Here is a 14,019-nt window from a genome sequence, read left to right as displayed (position 1 = left end):
AGATTTGCTTGTTATTGACACATGTTTCTGGGCAATTGAAGCTTCTCCAAAACAAACAAACAAACAAAAAAACCCCCAAACCCAACAACAACAAAAAAAGTAGACTGGTATTCCTAAAGCTGCCTTGTAAAACCAAACATTTTTGATTGTCTCTTCGTGTAACATGATTTAATAAATCTAATTTTCTATCAAATTTTATGAGTTGGGAATTGTTATAATACTAGGACCACAATGACCTATTGGTTTTTTTCTTGCTGTTTTTCCTAAATGTCACCACAGTCTAAAATTAACAGAATATATCTGAAAATTAACTAAACTGGGAAAAAACCCAAACAAAATGAAAACTCCACAACAACAACAACAAGAAAAAAAGCTAGAAAATGTAAGCAATTAAAAATGTTTATTGCTTCCTAAATCCACTCCCTGCCACATTTCATATTTGTCTCATCTACTGTGCGTTCCCTTTTAACTTAATCGCATAGAAAATAATCGACTGTCTCCAGGGCATTAAAACAACCCATGCATTATGAGTGAGTTCTTTTAGCTTCTGAAAAATCCTGTTATATACATACTTCCCTATTTTCCTATAATAGCTGCCTTTCTGCTCACTACAGCAAGTACTTATCACCTGTGTGTGTGTGTTGGGGGCAGGATATACACCCAAACAGGTTAAAATACTGCATCATAAGACAAGCCAGTGCTTCACTGATCATCTTGTAAAAGCCATGTACTTCCTTTATGGTACCTGTCTCAGTGAAGTAGTGGACATTCTCTGCAGAAATCTTGTTTATGCACAGTACTTGAATGCCCCTTCTCTTAATCTATGAACTTGTTCAGCAAAATGATTCACGCTATCATTAAATGAATAAGGAATCTACAGCTATAATTTCCTTCTATCTAAAAGATCTTTAAGGACCATCTGTCACTTTCTCAAGGGCAGCTTTTTTTTTTTTCTTCTCCTTGGACTCATAAACCAATATACTTAAGTTGCCTCAAATGAGTTATCTTACTATGATTGTTTGCTAACTTAACTCCACAGCCAGACTGGCACAACTGGCACAAGAAAGAATAGAGGAAAAAGCACTCTGCCCACTGCTAGTTACCCTGTAGCTTACAGACTTTCAGCAGGCCAAGGAGTACCCCAGAATCTCCCAAGGGCTAATGTACTGCTTGCACTTGTCAGTCCTGACAGAGCTATTGCACCTACCGGTCTGAAGCCCTTCTCAGAAAACGGCTAGTTGACATGACAGATGTAGAAATGCAATAACAATGAACATATAACTCAATGACAGTAATTAACGTAATTTAAAATAAGAATATTTTATTAGCTCCTAGAAAGGTAATAAAAATTTTAAATTAGGTTGTCCAAAATTAAATGTTATGAATAATTATGTTTTAACCTGAACAACTTGAAAACAATCTGAAAACCAAACAATACTTTCCCCTTTGTCCAGCACTGCTAACCACACTGCCGTAGCTTAAGCACATTCACATTCGCTTCTGTAATACTGTTTACATGTGTATACAGAGGCATGTGATTTCTTCAGACCACACTGTGATCTGAAATACTATCCCTTTATTTAAAAAAAAAAAACAAAACCAACCCTTGGCTCATCAGGATTGGCAATTAAGTGATTTTGCAGTACACTCCTTTCTATTCCACTACACATGAGTATTATTACTATTCAGACACTAAAAATTAAAGGCACTAAAACTGTGAAAAAATATTAATGATTTTTTTTACTATCAAATATTTTCATATATGAACATGAAAGATTAGTACAAAATGTGTCTTGATTGTCTGAAGAAGGGATCCTCTAAAACTTCCCCATTAATATCTCAGATTTTTCTTAGAAATGTGAAAAAACTTTAGACGTGTCAAACCCTTTTGCAAACACAGACAAAAAAGAGTTTACAGAAGTTTTGGCTCATTGGTTAGGAATAGCACTCCTTTTCAATCAAAATAAGAAGTTACTGTAATATGGATTCTATGTACCATATTGATTTGCAATATACAAACGAGAATCGAGGCTGAATGAGTGGTATTTAGGGGAAAAAAAAGTCACAATAAACTCCTGATTCAAACAAAACTTGAAGACATCTTCCATAGGGAACTCCTTTAGTCGAAAATTAACAGTGGTCTTCATGGGTCACCAGTCAAACAGCTCAGATTCAGTCCCAGCAGAACCAGGAATGACAGTGTATGTTCTGCAGGCCTGGCAAAGAGAACTGTACTGAAATGACTTCAGTTACATCCAGTAAGACAGGGTAAGTAAAGCTCTCTTCTCATCTTACTCTAACATCAGGAAAATAGCTAGGGCCACTATCCACAGCCACTGACACACAGCAGAGACAACAGTTCTCATTGACATTGAAATCATCTCCTGGTCACAATTTAGAAGTATGACTTTGCCCAGCCAATCTGCTAATAAATTCAAGGTACAACACGTTCTATGTAACTTTTCCACAAGACAATCTTTTGCAGGCAAATGAGGGATGGTTAGCACTATTATGTTTTCTTCACCTGTGATGAAATCAGCTGTCAGTACCTCATTTGAAGTACCTCATTTGATGAGGAGGTGTCTGGAGAGAAGGGCTAATTCTGCACAGTCATTCTGCAACACTGGAAGGTACTGAAGCTTGCACTGACAAGTAACTGCTGCTGAAAAGAACGAGCAAGCAAGGAGGGATTCAGTCCTGGAATCAAACAGTAACTATTGACATCACATCCTGGAGCCAGTGAAAGGTAGTGATGTTTTCAGGATATGTAAGGATGAGGTGCTGGAACACCTTCAGTTCCTCAAGGGCTGATGAGAACAGTGTCCTCTCTACAGAATAGTGGTTCACTGATGCCAAAGAAGCCCATAGCCAAAACCAAAGAAGATCGTACATGTCTGCATTTCTTTACCCTGGGTTCTTCTGAATAAGACAGTACAGAAGAAAGTTGAACAAGGGCCAGATTCAATGTTTCACCTAGGGGAAGATGGGATTCTCAGCACAATGACCTTCTGCTAATTCAGTAGCAGGAATTTTCATCTGTATCCCAGATGGTGCTAAACGGTTACAGTGAGCTTCCAGATGCAAGAACATCTACACAGTGGGGTTTCAGTTTGTTTGCTTTTAAGATCAAGAACTAACCAGAAATACATTCCTAAGCCAACAGACATCCCTCATTTATGGATCAGAGGGCGAGAGCTCACTGTCAGTCACACAGATCGTTTAGAGCTTAGCAAATCACAATATACTACGTTGCAAAATATTAAGGTGGCTTGGTAAAAGCAGTACATTGTGATCTGAAGGAAAGGGGGACAGCCTTCCAAGGAAACCTTAAGAAAAATTTGTAGAGCCTCCAAAGAAATCAAAAGCAATGCACAATTAGCTGAACAGTGGAACTAATGATGCTGAAGGGAAGGCCACACAGAGGTGGCTCAGTAAGAAGACAGGTTTGCAGAATAGTCATTAAAGAAGAGAGCTTAACAGTTCTTACGGTCTAACAGATAATGAAGGGTATAAGGAAGTCCACTGCCAACACAGCCATAGTTAGAACAAAGAGGGAGACGTAGAATCCAGACAAAAAGCTCTATTCTTGTGTGAGAGATTTGACTCAGGAAGAGGGGCAGAGCTGAAGATGAGTGTGTGATGAGTTGTCTAGGTTTTTGGAGTATATTGGTATGAACTAAAGGGTACCTTGCAGTAAGCAAAACAGCACATCCACTGCCTGAAAGCACCTTGGACAAGACCATGAACACGTAGCAGAAAGAAGACTCACACAACGACTAGACCTATTTTGAAATACAAAGTCCAATGCAAAGTTGGGATACCATCCAAGATGGAACCTTGGAGCTTTTTGCTCCTCTTTTCAAAGTCTGGGCTTAAAATCCTGATTAACGGAACACTACCCTGATACATAGTTATTCACTCAAATAAAATAAATGCAGGAAATATCCATCTATCTAGTTGGGTGTACGGTTCCAGCAGCATGAACACAATTTGTAACAAGCAGGATTAGCTTACACCATATCTACAAAAAGAAAAAAAAAAACAAAACAAAACTATGGAAGACTTAAAATGGAGTTTGTTTTGTTGCTTGCTTGTTTGATTTTTAAGAAAAAACCCACAGTATTTTGGATCAAAATAAATAACAAAACAACCAAGCAGGAAAAGCAAAACAGTTTTTCTAAAAGGTGGACTATGAAGGAGGAGAAAGAAAAAAAGTCTTTTTCAGCAAGATGATTGAGAGAAATGAGGTGGCACTTGACGAATGCATCCCTTCTATAACCAATAAGGTCTCTTCAAAGTTTGGGCACCCTGCAGTGTAAATATAAGCATGGACATCTGACATAGAACTTCAACTGTTTTTTCAGGGGTTAGAGCCATTTAAGAATCACAGTATGTTTAGCTTCTTATATATTACTGAATATTAGATTGCATTTGTTTTGATGTATACTCAACAACATCCCTCCCATTAACTAAAACTGGTCAGTAGCGTCTGACTATGTATCAAGTATGGTCTCAAAGGACTAAAAAACATTTCTATCTGTGGAATGTTTCTAGCAGACGAGTGGAAGTGAAGAAACAAAAAGAATAAGCATAATGGGTCCCAACCCATCCTTAGGATTTCCTGCCCCATATTAGTTGTAAATTAAATACCAGCTTATTAGCTAATGAGGCAGAAGTAACAAGTTGTATTTAAACTCAGTTTAGCTTTATTTTCCAACACTCTTAATAAAATGTTACAAAATTAAATATTATATACCTTTATATCTATGTTTTTAAGCAATTACTCTTCAATTTCTAACTCCTTCTGTTAAAGGATATTAAATGTTTTCCTTTTAGTTCAAGCACACTAAACAGGATATAATATTCCCATGCAGCAGAAAGAAAAAAGCTCATGAGGAAACTCATGTTTAAAATACATTTCTCCTAGTGATTAGACTGTATCAATTTAATAGAGAAGCATTTTGCATGACAATTTTGTAATTTTTTTTTTTAAAAGAGAGATTAAACTCTTCACACGACAAAATGCTGTGCTGTTTGCACTCTATAGTTGTAGATGACACTTTACCTTTCCTGTAGCTTCTTATCAGAGATCTGTAATTCTTCTTTCAAGTTCTGGTATCTATCTTCCCTTAACAATCTGGTGCCGTCATAGAGAGTCAGTTCTCTGTCATGTATTAGTCTGTTTGAAAATAAAGAATAAGCTTTATTTAGCCTTTGATTACTTTTTAAAATACTTACATCAACTAAAGCTTTTTTAAAGCTACCTCAGTCAACATGGGGCTTAGAAAAAAGAATTTATACCAATTTAAGATGCATCCAAGTGTGGAAGTAAAATACCATGCAGAAGTAAACAGTTTCAATGCATAGTCAGGTAGTGAACTTAGTTTAAATAGATCTGGTAAGAAAATTAATTATGAAATAATGTTTAGAAAGGGTTCTTTGCTATGAATATGAAGTATGTGTTTACGCATAACTATTGCATTTTATTTACAATCAGAACACTTTCAAGTATTTTGAACACTTTTTAACATCCTGCATTTTCAAATTGTTGCTCAAATACTTCCAGATTTCGTATTTTTAGAGTAAAATCTAGCTCATTCTTCAATTCAGACTTACATTCTGTATTTACAAAAAGCCAAAATTTCCTGTATTATTATAGACTTAAAATTAACATGAAAGAATTGCATCTGCTTTCAATTACATAAAAACTGAACATTACAGTCTATGAAACTTCAATGCTCATCTGAATCTTTACAGTATTCTTGAAGTTACAAAGTCATATTTATCAGAAGTAACTTAATTTCTCAGCATGCACGCGCTCAATGAACAGATCAAGCGCACCCAACTTATCCATGCTCATGTCCTGACCTTTGAAGTACAGCTAGAGTGCCAGGGTTAATTCGATGAATGCCATCAAGGATAACAAGCTTTCCTTCCAGGGCAGCAGTAACCAGCGGCGATGGCTTCCAAGCAGTGTCTCCATTAGGAAGAGTATACCTTTGCTGCAGCAAATCTCTAGCCGTCATATCCTGTAAGTATCAATTCATCACAAGAATATATTTATGCTCTATTTTCTCCATCTACAAATGCATGCTTTCTCCTTAAAAAAACCTGCATTTGGTTTTTCCTGAGAATATACTCAAAGAAGACTAGCAGGAAATCTTCAATTACTTTTCCAAACATTATTAGAGATACGCACAGGAATCTACACACGCACTATGTGAAATAGTCTTTGCAAGTTCTAGACTTGCCAATACCATCTCTCTTTAAAACCAGAACAACAGCCTTTTTTCCCTCCCTCCTTAAACATAATGCAAACATATGACAACTTGTGCACAGCTTTGTGTACAGAAGGGGGCAGCAATTTTACACCTGGAACAAAAAAGAGTCATTTATTTCACAAAGAAGTCCTGAAAGAGACTCTCGTGAAAGAGAAAAGATTTCATCATTAATGTTGAAGACAACCCAGCTCCACTTCTCAGCGGGAAAATGCAGTGGAAGCATCAGAGGATAAACTACAGAGTGAGGAAGAAGCCAGTAACACACAAAATATCAGGAGTACGTAGCATACCACAAAATAATGCTTAAGGGATAAATATAAACCAAAGGCAAACTCCAGCATATCCTCCAGCACACATATTTTAGCAGGTAAGCACTAGAGCAACAAAAACATCTTGTGACCTGGAAGATGAAATTCCTTCCTCAGACTATGCTGTGAACACAACCTAAAATCAGACGAAAAAATTATTTTCTTTTGTAGCTGTAGCTTTTGCATATGTCCTTTTCACAACTATAATCCCTTTAAAGAATAAAAATAGAACAAATTACGTCAGATGGACTGAACTATTTCCTCTTTCCACATTTCCTTAAAAGCCTTAAAATAACAGGACAAAGTCTGGTTCCTTCAGTGCTTCCACATTTATATGATTTAAAGTCCCACATTCAACAGAATGTGGGAATCGACAGAACTAGACCATATTTTTATTGTTTTATTTCTGGGATTTTTTTACTGTTGTGTTTGCTCTTTTCTATTTTATTAATGAGTCAGACTAGAATCAGAACATGAAACATTTTTATCAAAGCCAGAGAAAATTATGGTTTTAGGACTTGCATCAGAAGTGTGCATTCAGTAGCTAGTAAACACTTCATAACTGAGTATTGAACTAACACACCTTCTGACAATTCACCTCTAGAGGAATGAAACAACATACAGTATGAATTGATTGGGAGCTTGGTATGCTACATAGAATGTACTTCTGTACTTCAAATAACCACTTGAGAGCCATGAATTAATTTTCTGGAGATAAACTGAGAAGTGTGTTTTGCTGCAAAATATTTTCTGAAATACAAAATGAATGTTTATATTGTAATTTAAATGGTTGAGCGATGCATTAAAAAGAAGTATCATTTGCTAATGCCCGTGCAGATTTTGTGAGGGACTTGTTTCATGACTATTTATTTCTATTTATGTACTCTAAACCAATTTTTAATATATTATTTTTAAAATATAACATTATGAGATACACAGTTATAATACTGTAACACTAAAAAACCCTCCCTTTGGAGGGGAAGTAATAGAAGTATATGAATAAATTTTTTCCCCTTATTTTGGGCAAAGCAATGGCAACATTATATTGCCTGGTGAAACAAAATATTTATTTTAAATTGTAACAATCATTGTAACTTACGTGTTTTACACTGTGCTATTTTCTAAAATAACTTCTACACAAGAAAAAAGATGTTTAGGAGAGAAAACAAGTAGGATAAACTTCTGTTCCTCTCCCTTTACCAGTTACAGCAACACAAGCCTCCAACCTAGCCGTTTTTCATGGCTTTCAGTGCTAATCGTATTCCTGGCAATTACGATGTACAAAAAAAATTAAAAAAAATAAAAAAACCCCAAAACTATGATTCCTGCTTTTCATGCCAATTTGGACTTACATGTTGTTAGTATTTTTCAAATAAAAAACTGGAAGAAATTTGCAAAGAAAAAATATGAGCTCATGCAACAACAACAAAAAAAAAAACCCCAAAAAACCCCCCCTAGAAACAAAAACATCTCAGTACACAAACACTAGTGATGTGCTTAAAAGTCTGGTTTTGCAGTGGAAGAAAAGGAGCAAGTTGCTGGAAAACTGTTAGAACATCAATTTGAATATTGCTTTTTTTTTTCCTCCCGAAACTCTCGGGGTAGAAAATGTTTTATTTTAAACAAATTAAACCAAAAGTTCCCTAACTACAGTCACAAAGAACTAGCTGGCTGTTGCTTCTCATTCGCTGTTGCTTAACTGCATGAAGACACAACTTAAAACCAAACCCTTCCTAAACTAGCATGAGGGTCCTTTGTCGGTAATTCGCCTAAGTGGATTGGCATATAATGAGAAATTCGTATAATGATGTCACACATCACAAAAATAGGGAGGTCATCTCCAAGCATGTGGAGGAAAAGAAGGTTACTGGGAGTGGTCAGCATGGTTTCACCAAGGGGAAATCATGCCTGAGCAATCTGATTGCCTCCTATGATGGTGTGACTCTCTGGGTAGATGAGGGGAGAGCAGTAGATGTTGTCTACCTCAACTTCATCAAGGCTTTTGGCACTGTCCCCCACAACATCCTCACAGGGAAGCTGAGGACGTGTGGGCTAGACAAGTGGACGGAGGTGGATTGAGAGCTGGATGAATCACAGAGCTCAGAGGCACACTGTTATCAGAGGCACAGAAAAAAGTTGGAGGCTTGTAGCTAGCAGTGTTCCTAGGGAATTTCATCCAGTCTTGTTCAACATCAGTGATCTGGAAGAAGGGATCGAGTGTACCCTCAGCAAGTTTGCTGATGATACAAAACTGGGAGAAGTGGCCGATACACCAGAGGGCTGTGCTGACACTCAGCGAGACCTGGACAAGCAATAGAATTGGGTGGAGGGGAACCTAATGAAGTTCAACAAGGGCAAGTGTAAGGACCTGCACCTAGTGAGGAATAACCCCATACACCAGTAGTGGTTAGGGGTGCTGATGATACAAAACTGGGAGAAGTGGCCGATACACCAGAGGGCTGTGCTGACACTCAGCGAGACCTGGACAAGCAATAGAATTGGGTGGAGGGGAACCTAATGAAGTTCAACAAGGGCAAGTGTAAGGACCTGCACCTAGTGAGGAATAACCCCATACACCAGTAGTGGTTAGGGGTTGACCTGCTAGAAGCGGCTCCTTGGAAAAGGACCCCAGAGTCCTGGTAGATAACAAGTTAACCATGAGCCAGCAATGTGCTCTTGTGGCCAAGAAGGCAAATGTTATCCTGGGGCTCATTAAGAAGAGTGTGACCAGCAGGTCAAGGGAGGTTCTCCTCCCCCTCTACGCTGCCCTAGTGAGGCCACATCTGGAATGCTGCATCCAGTTCTAGGCTCCCCAGTTCAAGAGAAACAAGAAACTACTGGAGAGAGCCCAACAAAGGGCTACAAAGATGATTAGGGGTTGGAGCATCTCTCTTATGAGGAAAGGCTCAGAGATCTGGGTATGTTTAGCCTGGAGAAGACTGAGAGGGGATCTTATCAATGCTTATAAATATCTGGAGGGTGCATGTCAAGAGGATGGAGCCAGTCTCTTTTCTGTGTTGCCGAGTGACAGGAAAAGGACAACAGGGCACTAACTGGAACACAGAAAGTTACATTGAGCATAATGAAAAACTTCTTTATTTTGAGGGTGTCAGAGCACTGGAACAGGCTGCCCAGAAAGGTTTTGGAGTCTCCTTCTCTGGAGAGTTTCAAAACCTGCCTGTTGACAACCCTGTGCAACCTGCTTTAGCAGGGGGATTGGACTAGATGATCTCTAGAGGTTCTGTGAAATGAGGCAGGAATTGTTCTCTGAGCCAACTGTTAGTGTAAGAGATTATCTATGTGCTCAAAAGATTTGGGAACCTTTAATTTAAGTAATATAAGGATTTTAGGGTTTTTTTTTCCTGTAAAATCAATATAAAGAAAGAGCTATTCAAGCCCTCAAATCAACATCAGATGGAAAGCGATGAAGTAAATATTAAAACTATAAATAAACATTATATATATTAAAAAAATCTAATAATTCATTTCTTCCCAGAGCCTGAAGAAAAACAGTGCTATTCCCTCAGACAAAGGATAAATGCTCCACTACTTATTTTTGTGCCTGCAGAAATCATTGGAAAATTAAAATGAACCACAGGACAAATAAAAGCCTTCTTAATTTTAGAAATGGATTTAGGACAGTATGCTGTCTCTCTTAAAGAATCAAAAAGACACTTTTTTGAGCTGAAGTAGAAAAATCTACTAAATTTACAGCATTATCAAACTTCTCGTAGCTTTCATCACTGAATTACGGTATGAATTAATACATTTAACATTTGTTATGTCATTAAATTATTCTATTACTTTGCTATGCAAAGCTCCTGATATGTTATTGCATATTTTAAGACAAATGCATTATTAAAATTTATCAGAAGATATATAGCTCAGCTACATTCAATTATTTTTAAATACACTGCTTCCTGTAAAAACTTCTGAGATCATGTAACACACCATACATAGGAAATATCTGTACATATAGAAACTCATGTGGATCTTACATAGACTTGTATAACACAGAAATTTATATGAACAATGAGCTCACACTCATTTATTTGTCTTAATGATACTGTCTGATATCACTAAAAAGCCTCTCTAAACAAACCCTCTGTCTTTTGAATTTTATCAACCCTGGTGAAACCCAAGGAAAGGCTCACTTCGGTGGGAAATACTACAAACCTTCAAAATACTCCAGATTTTATTTCTGTAGCAATTACAGATCCCTCTGAAAGAAAGATGTTTACTATCTAACTTCATTGCCAGCTCTTCTCATGTGTCTCCAAAAAGGAATTCCTATTCAGTGAAGCCACACTAATTAAAGGTAGGATGTTGAAAAACAGTGGCCATGTTTTTCATCAAATAATTGTCTAATTTTGCTGGTGAGTACTCAATACTGTACTGTGTGCAATTAAACAAGGGTTAGGGTGTGCCTGTCCTTAAGCAGATTTGTCAAGTTACAAAAGTTATTTTACTGCGATGAGCTTTAAAATACTTGTACAGTGACAAGTGCAGCGACAAGTATGCAGGGTAGCTGGGCACACTCAGTTCTGTCTCTGAAACCATGCACCTATTTAAAATACCACTGTACAGAAGGTAGTAGGCACTGCTGGGAATCCAGGTACGTTACTATGAACATAACATTGCATCAATGAGGTTATGTAGCTTTGGAATGCAAATCTGCTCACACCTGGAGATATTAAAGTGTAAGAAAATGGCATAACTCATCTGTCTGACACTGTCAGGGCAGAATAAAATTACTGTTTGTTTGTTATAGCACCTATGAATAATGAAATTAATATTAATTGAATGTATTATGTATATATTTAAATACCAGCCCTGATTTTATGGGGTGCAATGTTTTTTAATGTGGAACCCTATCTTCTAATCTCTCCTTCAATACAGTCCCACCACAACTGTAATCATCAGACTACGCAGAAGTGTAAACCAAAAGGAACGGAATTTATAATATTGACTAAAATTCTGATGTTAGGCATTAGAAGAAATAAACATGTAAGAGAACATTAGGTGACCTTGACAGAAGAAAGACATAAAAAAATAAAACAGAAAAAAGATTAAGTCTATGGAACATGAGAAATAACTATTTAAAAAGTTCCCCCAAAACATTATATCTATTGTGTATTCTCAGTAAGATAAAGAAATTGTCTTTCATAATAAAAAAACTAATGTTGATAATGGAGAAGTCCATCATAAGATTTAAATAGCATATGGACAAAAAAAAAAGGTGGGGGGCAGGGGGGAGGAATGACAAAAGGTCTTCCGGAGGCATTCAACATGCCTGAATTACAAGTAGCGTCCACTTTGACCTACAGGCAGGAAACATACTTCAAAAGGGAAAAAATGAGAAGACACAAAAGACAAAGTTTTCTTTATGGCACTCAGACATGCCAAATCACAATTCTCTGCAGCTAGGAGAAAGACCACTGTGTTAAATGAATCTCCTTCATTTTATTTAGATTATCTCTTAAAGCATGATCATCAGCAGATAGTTTACTTACCTGGTACAGCATGATAGGTTCTATGCTGTATCCCAGCATATCAGCAAACTCCTTAGCAATAACTGTTTTGCCACAGCCCTAAAAAGTTAAAAAATAAGAACCAGATTACATTCTAAGGAATGTTAACAGGAATGAGGAAAAGAAATTTAAATTCTTACTTTTCCTCCAATTAAGCACATATCTTTAACCATATGGGATTGCATCATTTCTGCCAACAGCTGATTATGGCTGGAAGTCCTTATGAAAGTATCTGATCTAGGATGCTTTTTTAACAGCCCAGTCCCAGCTGGAACCTATAAGATAAAAAAAAAGAAGCTAAATAAGCTATACTGTGGTAACTCTAGACATGTGCGGACTGGGTCACACTTCTCCAAAACTGGTGTAATATTTTGCTGATGATGGTCATCCATCAAATAAATCTTGAACTTAAAAACAAAAAACATTTAATAATTTCATTCTAATCAACACATTTAATTCTAATCACATTTAATTCTAATCTTTCACACCTCCTTTGCTCACTCTTCACGAAAAATAACAACAAAAAGTGAATCAATTCAATTACAGCACTGGAGTCTGCAAATGACTTGAGGCTGTTCATGCTAGAGACAAAATACAAAAATCACCAATATCTATTGTCAAATCCTCAATGAGATGAAAACAAGTTAATGGTATCTAAAAACACACACAGTTTGATGAATATATAAATTTATACCTGGAATGTCACTTCTTTTTCACCAATCTGGACAGTTACATCAGCCTTGAAGGGTTTGTTTCCATGTGCACCTTCTACTTTAGTAATCCTGCTGGGAAGCAAGTGGCTTTCTGAATCCTGAAGATCAAAACGCTGTAGAATTACACGGTAGGAGAAATTAATAATTAAATGCAGCATTTAAAACTGTTTTTTCTGAGAACAAGGCCAGAAGTATATTCAAGATTACTTGCTTGTAAATCCATTTACTTTACTTCAACTTTTACTTCACATACCTGTGTTCACATTCTTGATAATTTATGTATTTTACATTTAAAACCAAAGAAAAAGATTGTATACTATCTACTTATTTTGACTCTAGTGACAGATGTAAAGTGAAAATGTCATATGGTGACTTTGCCAAGTCTTAGTCTGACACAGCAAAATAATAAGAGAAACAGATGATAGCCTTTAGCATGTGTAATAATAGATCACCAATCTCTGCAGGTCATTATAACCAACTGCAGATTTAAACATCTGGCTATGAATAAAAATAACCATTAAACATTACTACATAGCTCCAAAACCTTATCATACAATGAAAATAAGGACAACTTGTACAAATTAACCCTTCAAATTAAGCCTTCAACATGTTCTGGGTGTATCAAACACAAAAAGATGGGACACTTGTCTTCCCAATCCTCTTTTGAGCATCATACTCTCTATTTTATGCTGTCTATAGAAAGCATGAAAGCCATTTAAAAAAAATCCTGTGAAAAGTCTATTTTGTTGGGAATGGGATCAGGTGATTTATGCACAAAAAAGCCACTAACTGAAATTACTGAACTCATAGAGCCTTTCTATTCAACAGAACAAAAGCTGAGTAAGCAAGATTAAAAGGACTATTATCCAACTCCTTAGAATTCTTAGAAAAAAAAATTTTAACCAGAAGTCACTAATGTAAAATCATTCTTAAAAAGCATGTAGTTTTATTACCACTAGGATTCACAGCATCACCTATTGAGATCTAGAAAGAAAACTGAGATGCTTCACTGGCCCTTCATCACTTTGTAAATTTCCATTCTGGAACTAGAGCCCACAAATTTTCATTTATTACATGAATTTAAGATAATTATGCTTTAGTAAAGGACCGCACCAAATTATATTCAATTGTAATAGATGAGTCTATTTCAGATACCTTTAAAGGTTTAAACATCAACAGAGGACAG

At 36.5% G+C, this 14,019-nt stretch overlaps 1 protein-coding gene across 1 annotated transcript in view; it reads right to left on the bottom strand.

Annotated features, from left to right (window-relative positions):
• Positions 1-14,019, bottom strand: part of LOC104495772 (von Willebrand factor A domain-containing protein 8-like) — a 49,433-nt gene that overhangs the window by 8,210 nt on the left and 27,204 nt on the right. Inside the window, exons 8-12 of the mRNA XM_010138787.1 lie at positions 12,815-12,946; positions 12,261-12,395; positions 12,103-12,180; positions 5,869-6,029; positions 5,066-5,179 (exon numbers count right to left, since the gene is read on the bottom strand). Of these exons, the coding sequence (XP_010137089.1) occupies positions 5,066-5,179; positions 5,869-6,029; positions 12,103-12,180; positions 12,261-12,395; positions 12,815-12,946 (620 nt within the window). The remainder of the gene's footprint in view (positions 1-5,065; positions 5,180-5,868; positions 6,030-12,102; positions 12,181-12,260; positions 12,396-12,814; positions 12,947-14,019) is intronic.

The sequence above is a fragment of the Buceros rhinoceros genome, unplaced genomic scaffold (assembly GCF_000710305.1).
Source record: "Buceros rhinoceros silvestris isolate BGI_N320 unplaced genomic scaffold, ASM71030v1 scaffold3526, whole genome shotgun sequence".
NCBI classification, from domain to species: domain Eukaryota; kingdom Metazoa; phylum Chordata; class Aves; order Bucerotiformes; family Bucerotidae; genus Buceros; species Buceros rhinoceros.
The sequence above is the reverse complement of the archived record's forward strand: the minus strand, read 5'-3'. Positions and strand labels throughout refer to the sequence as shown.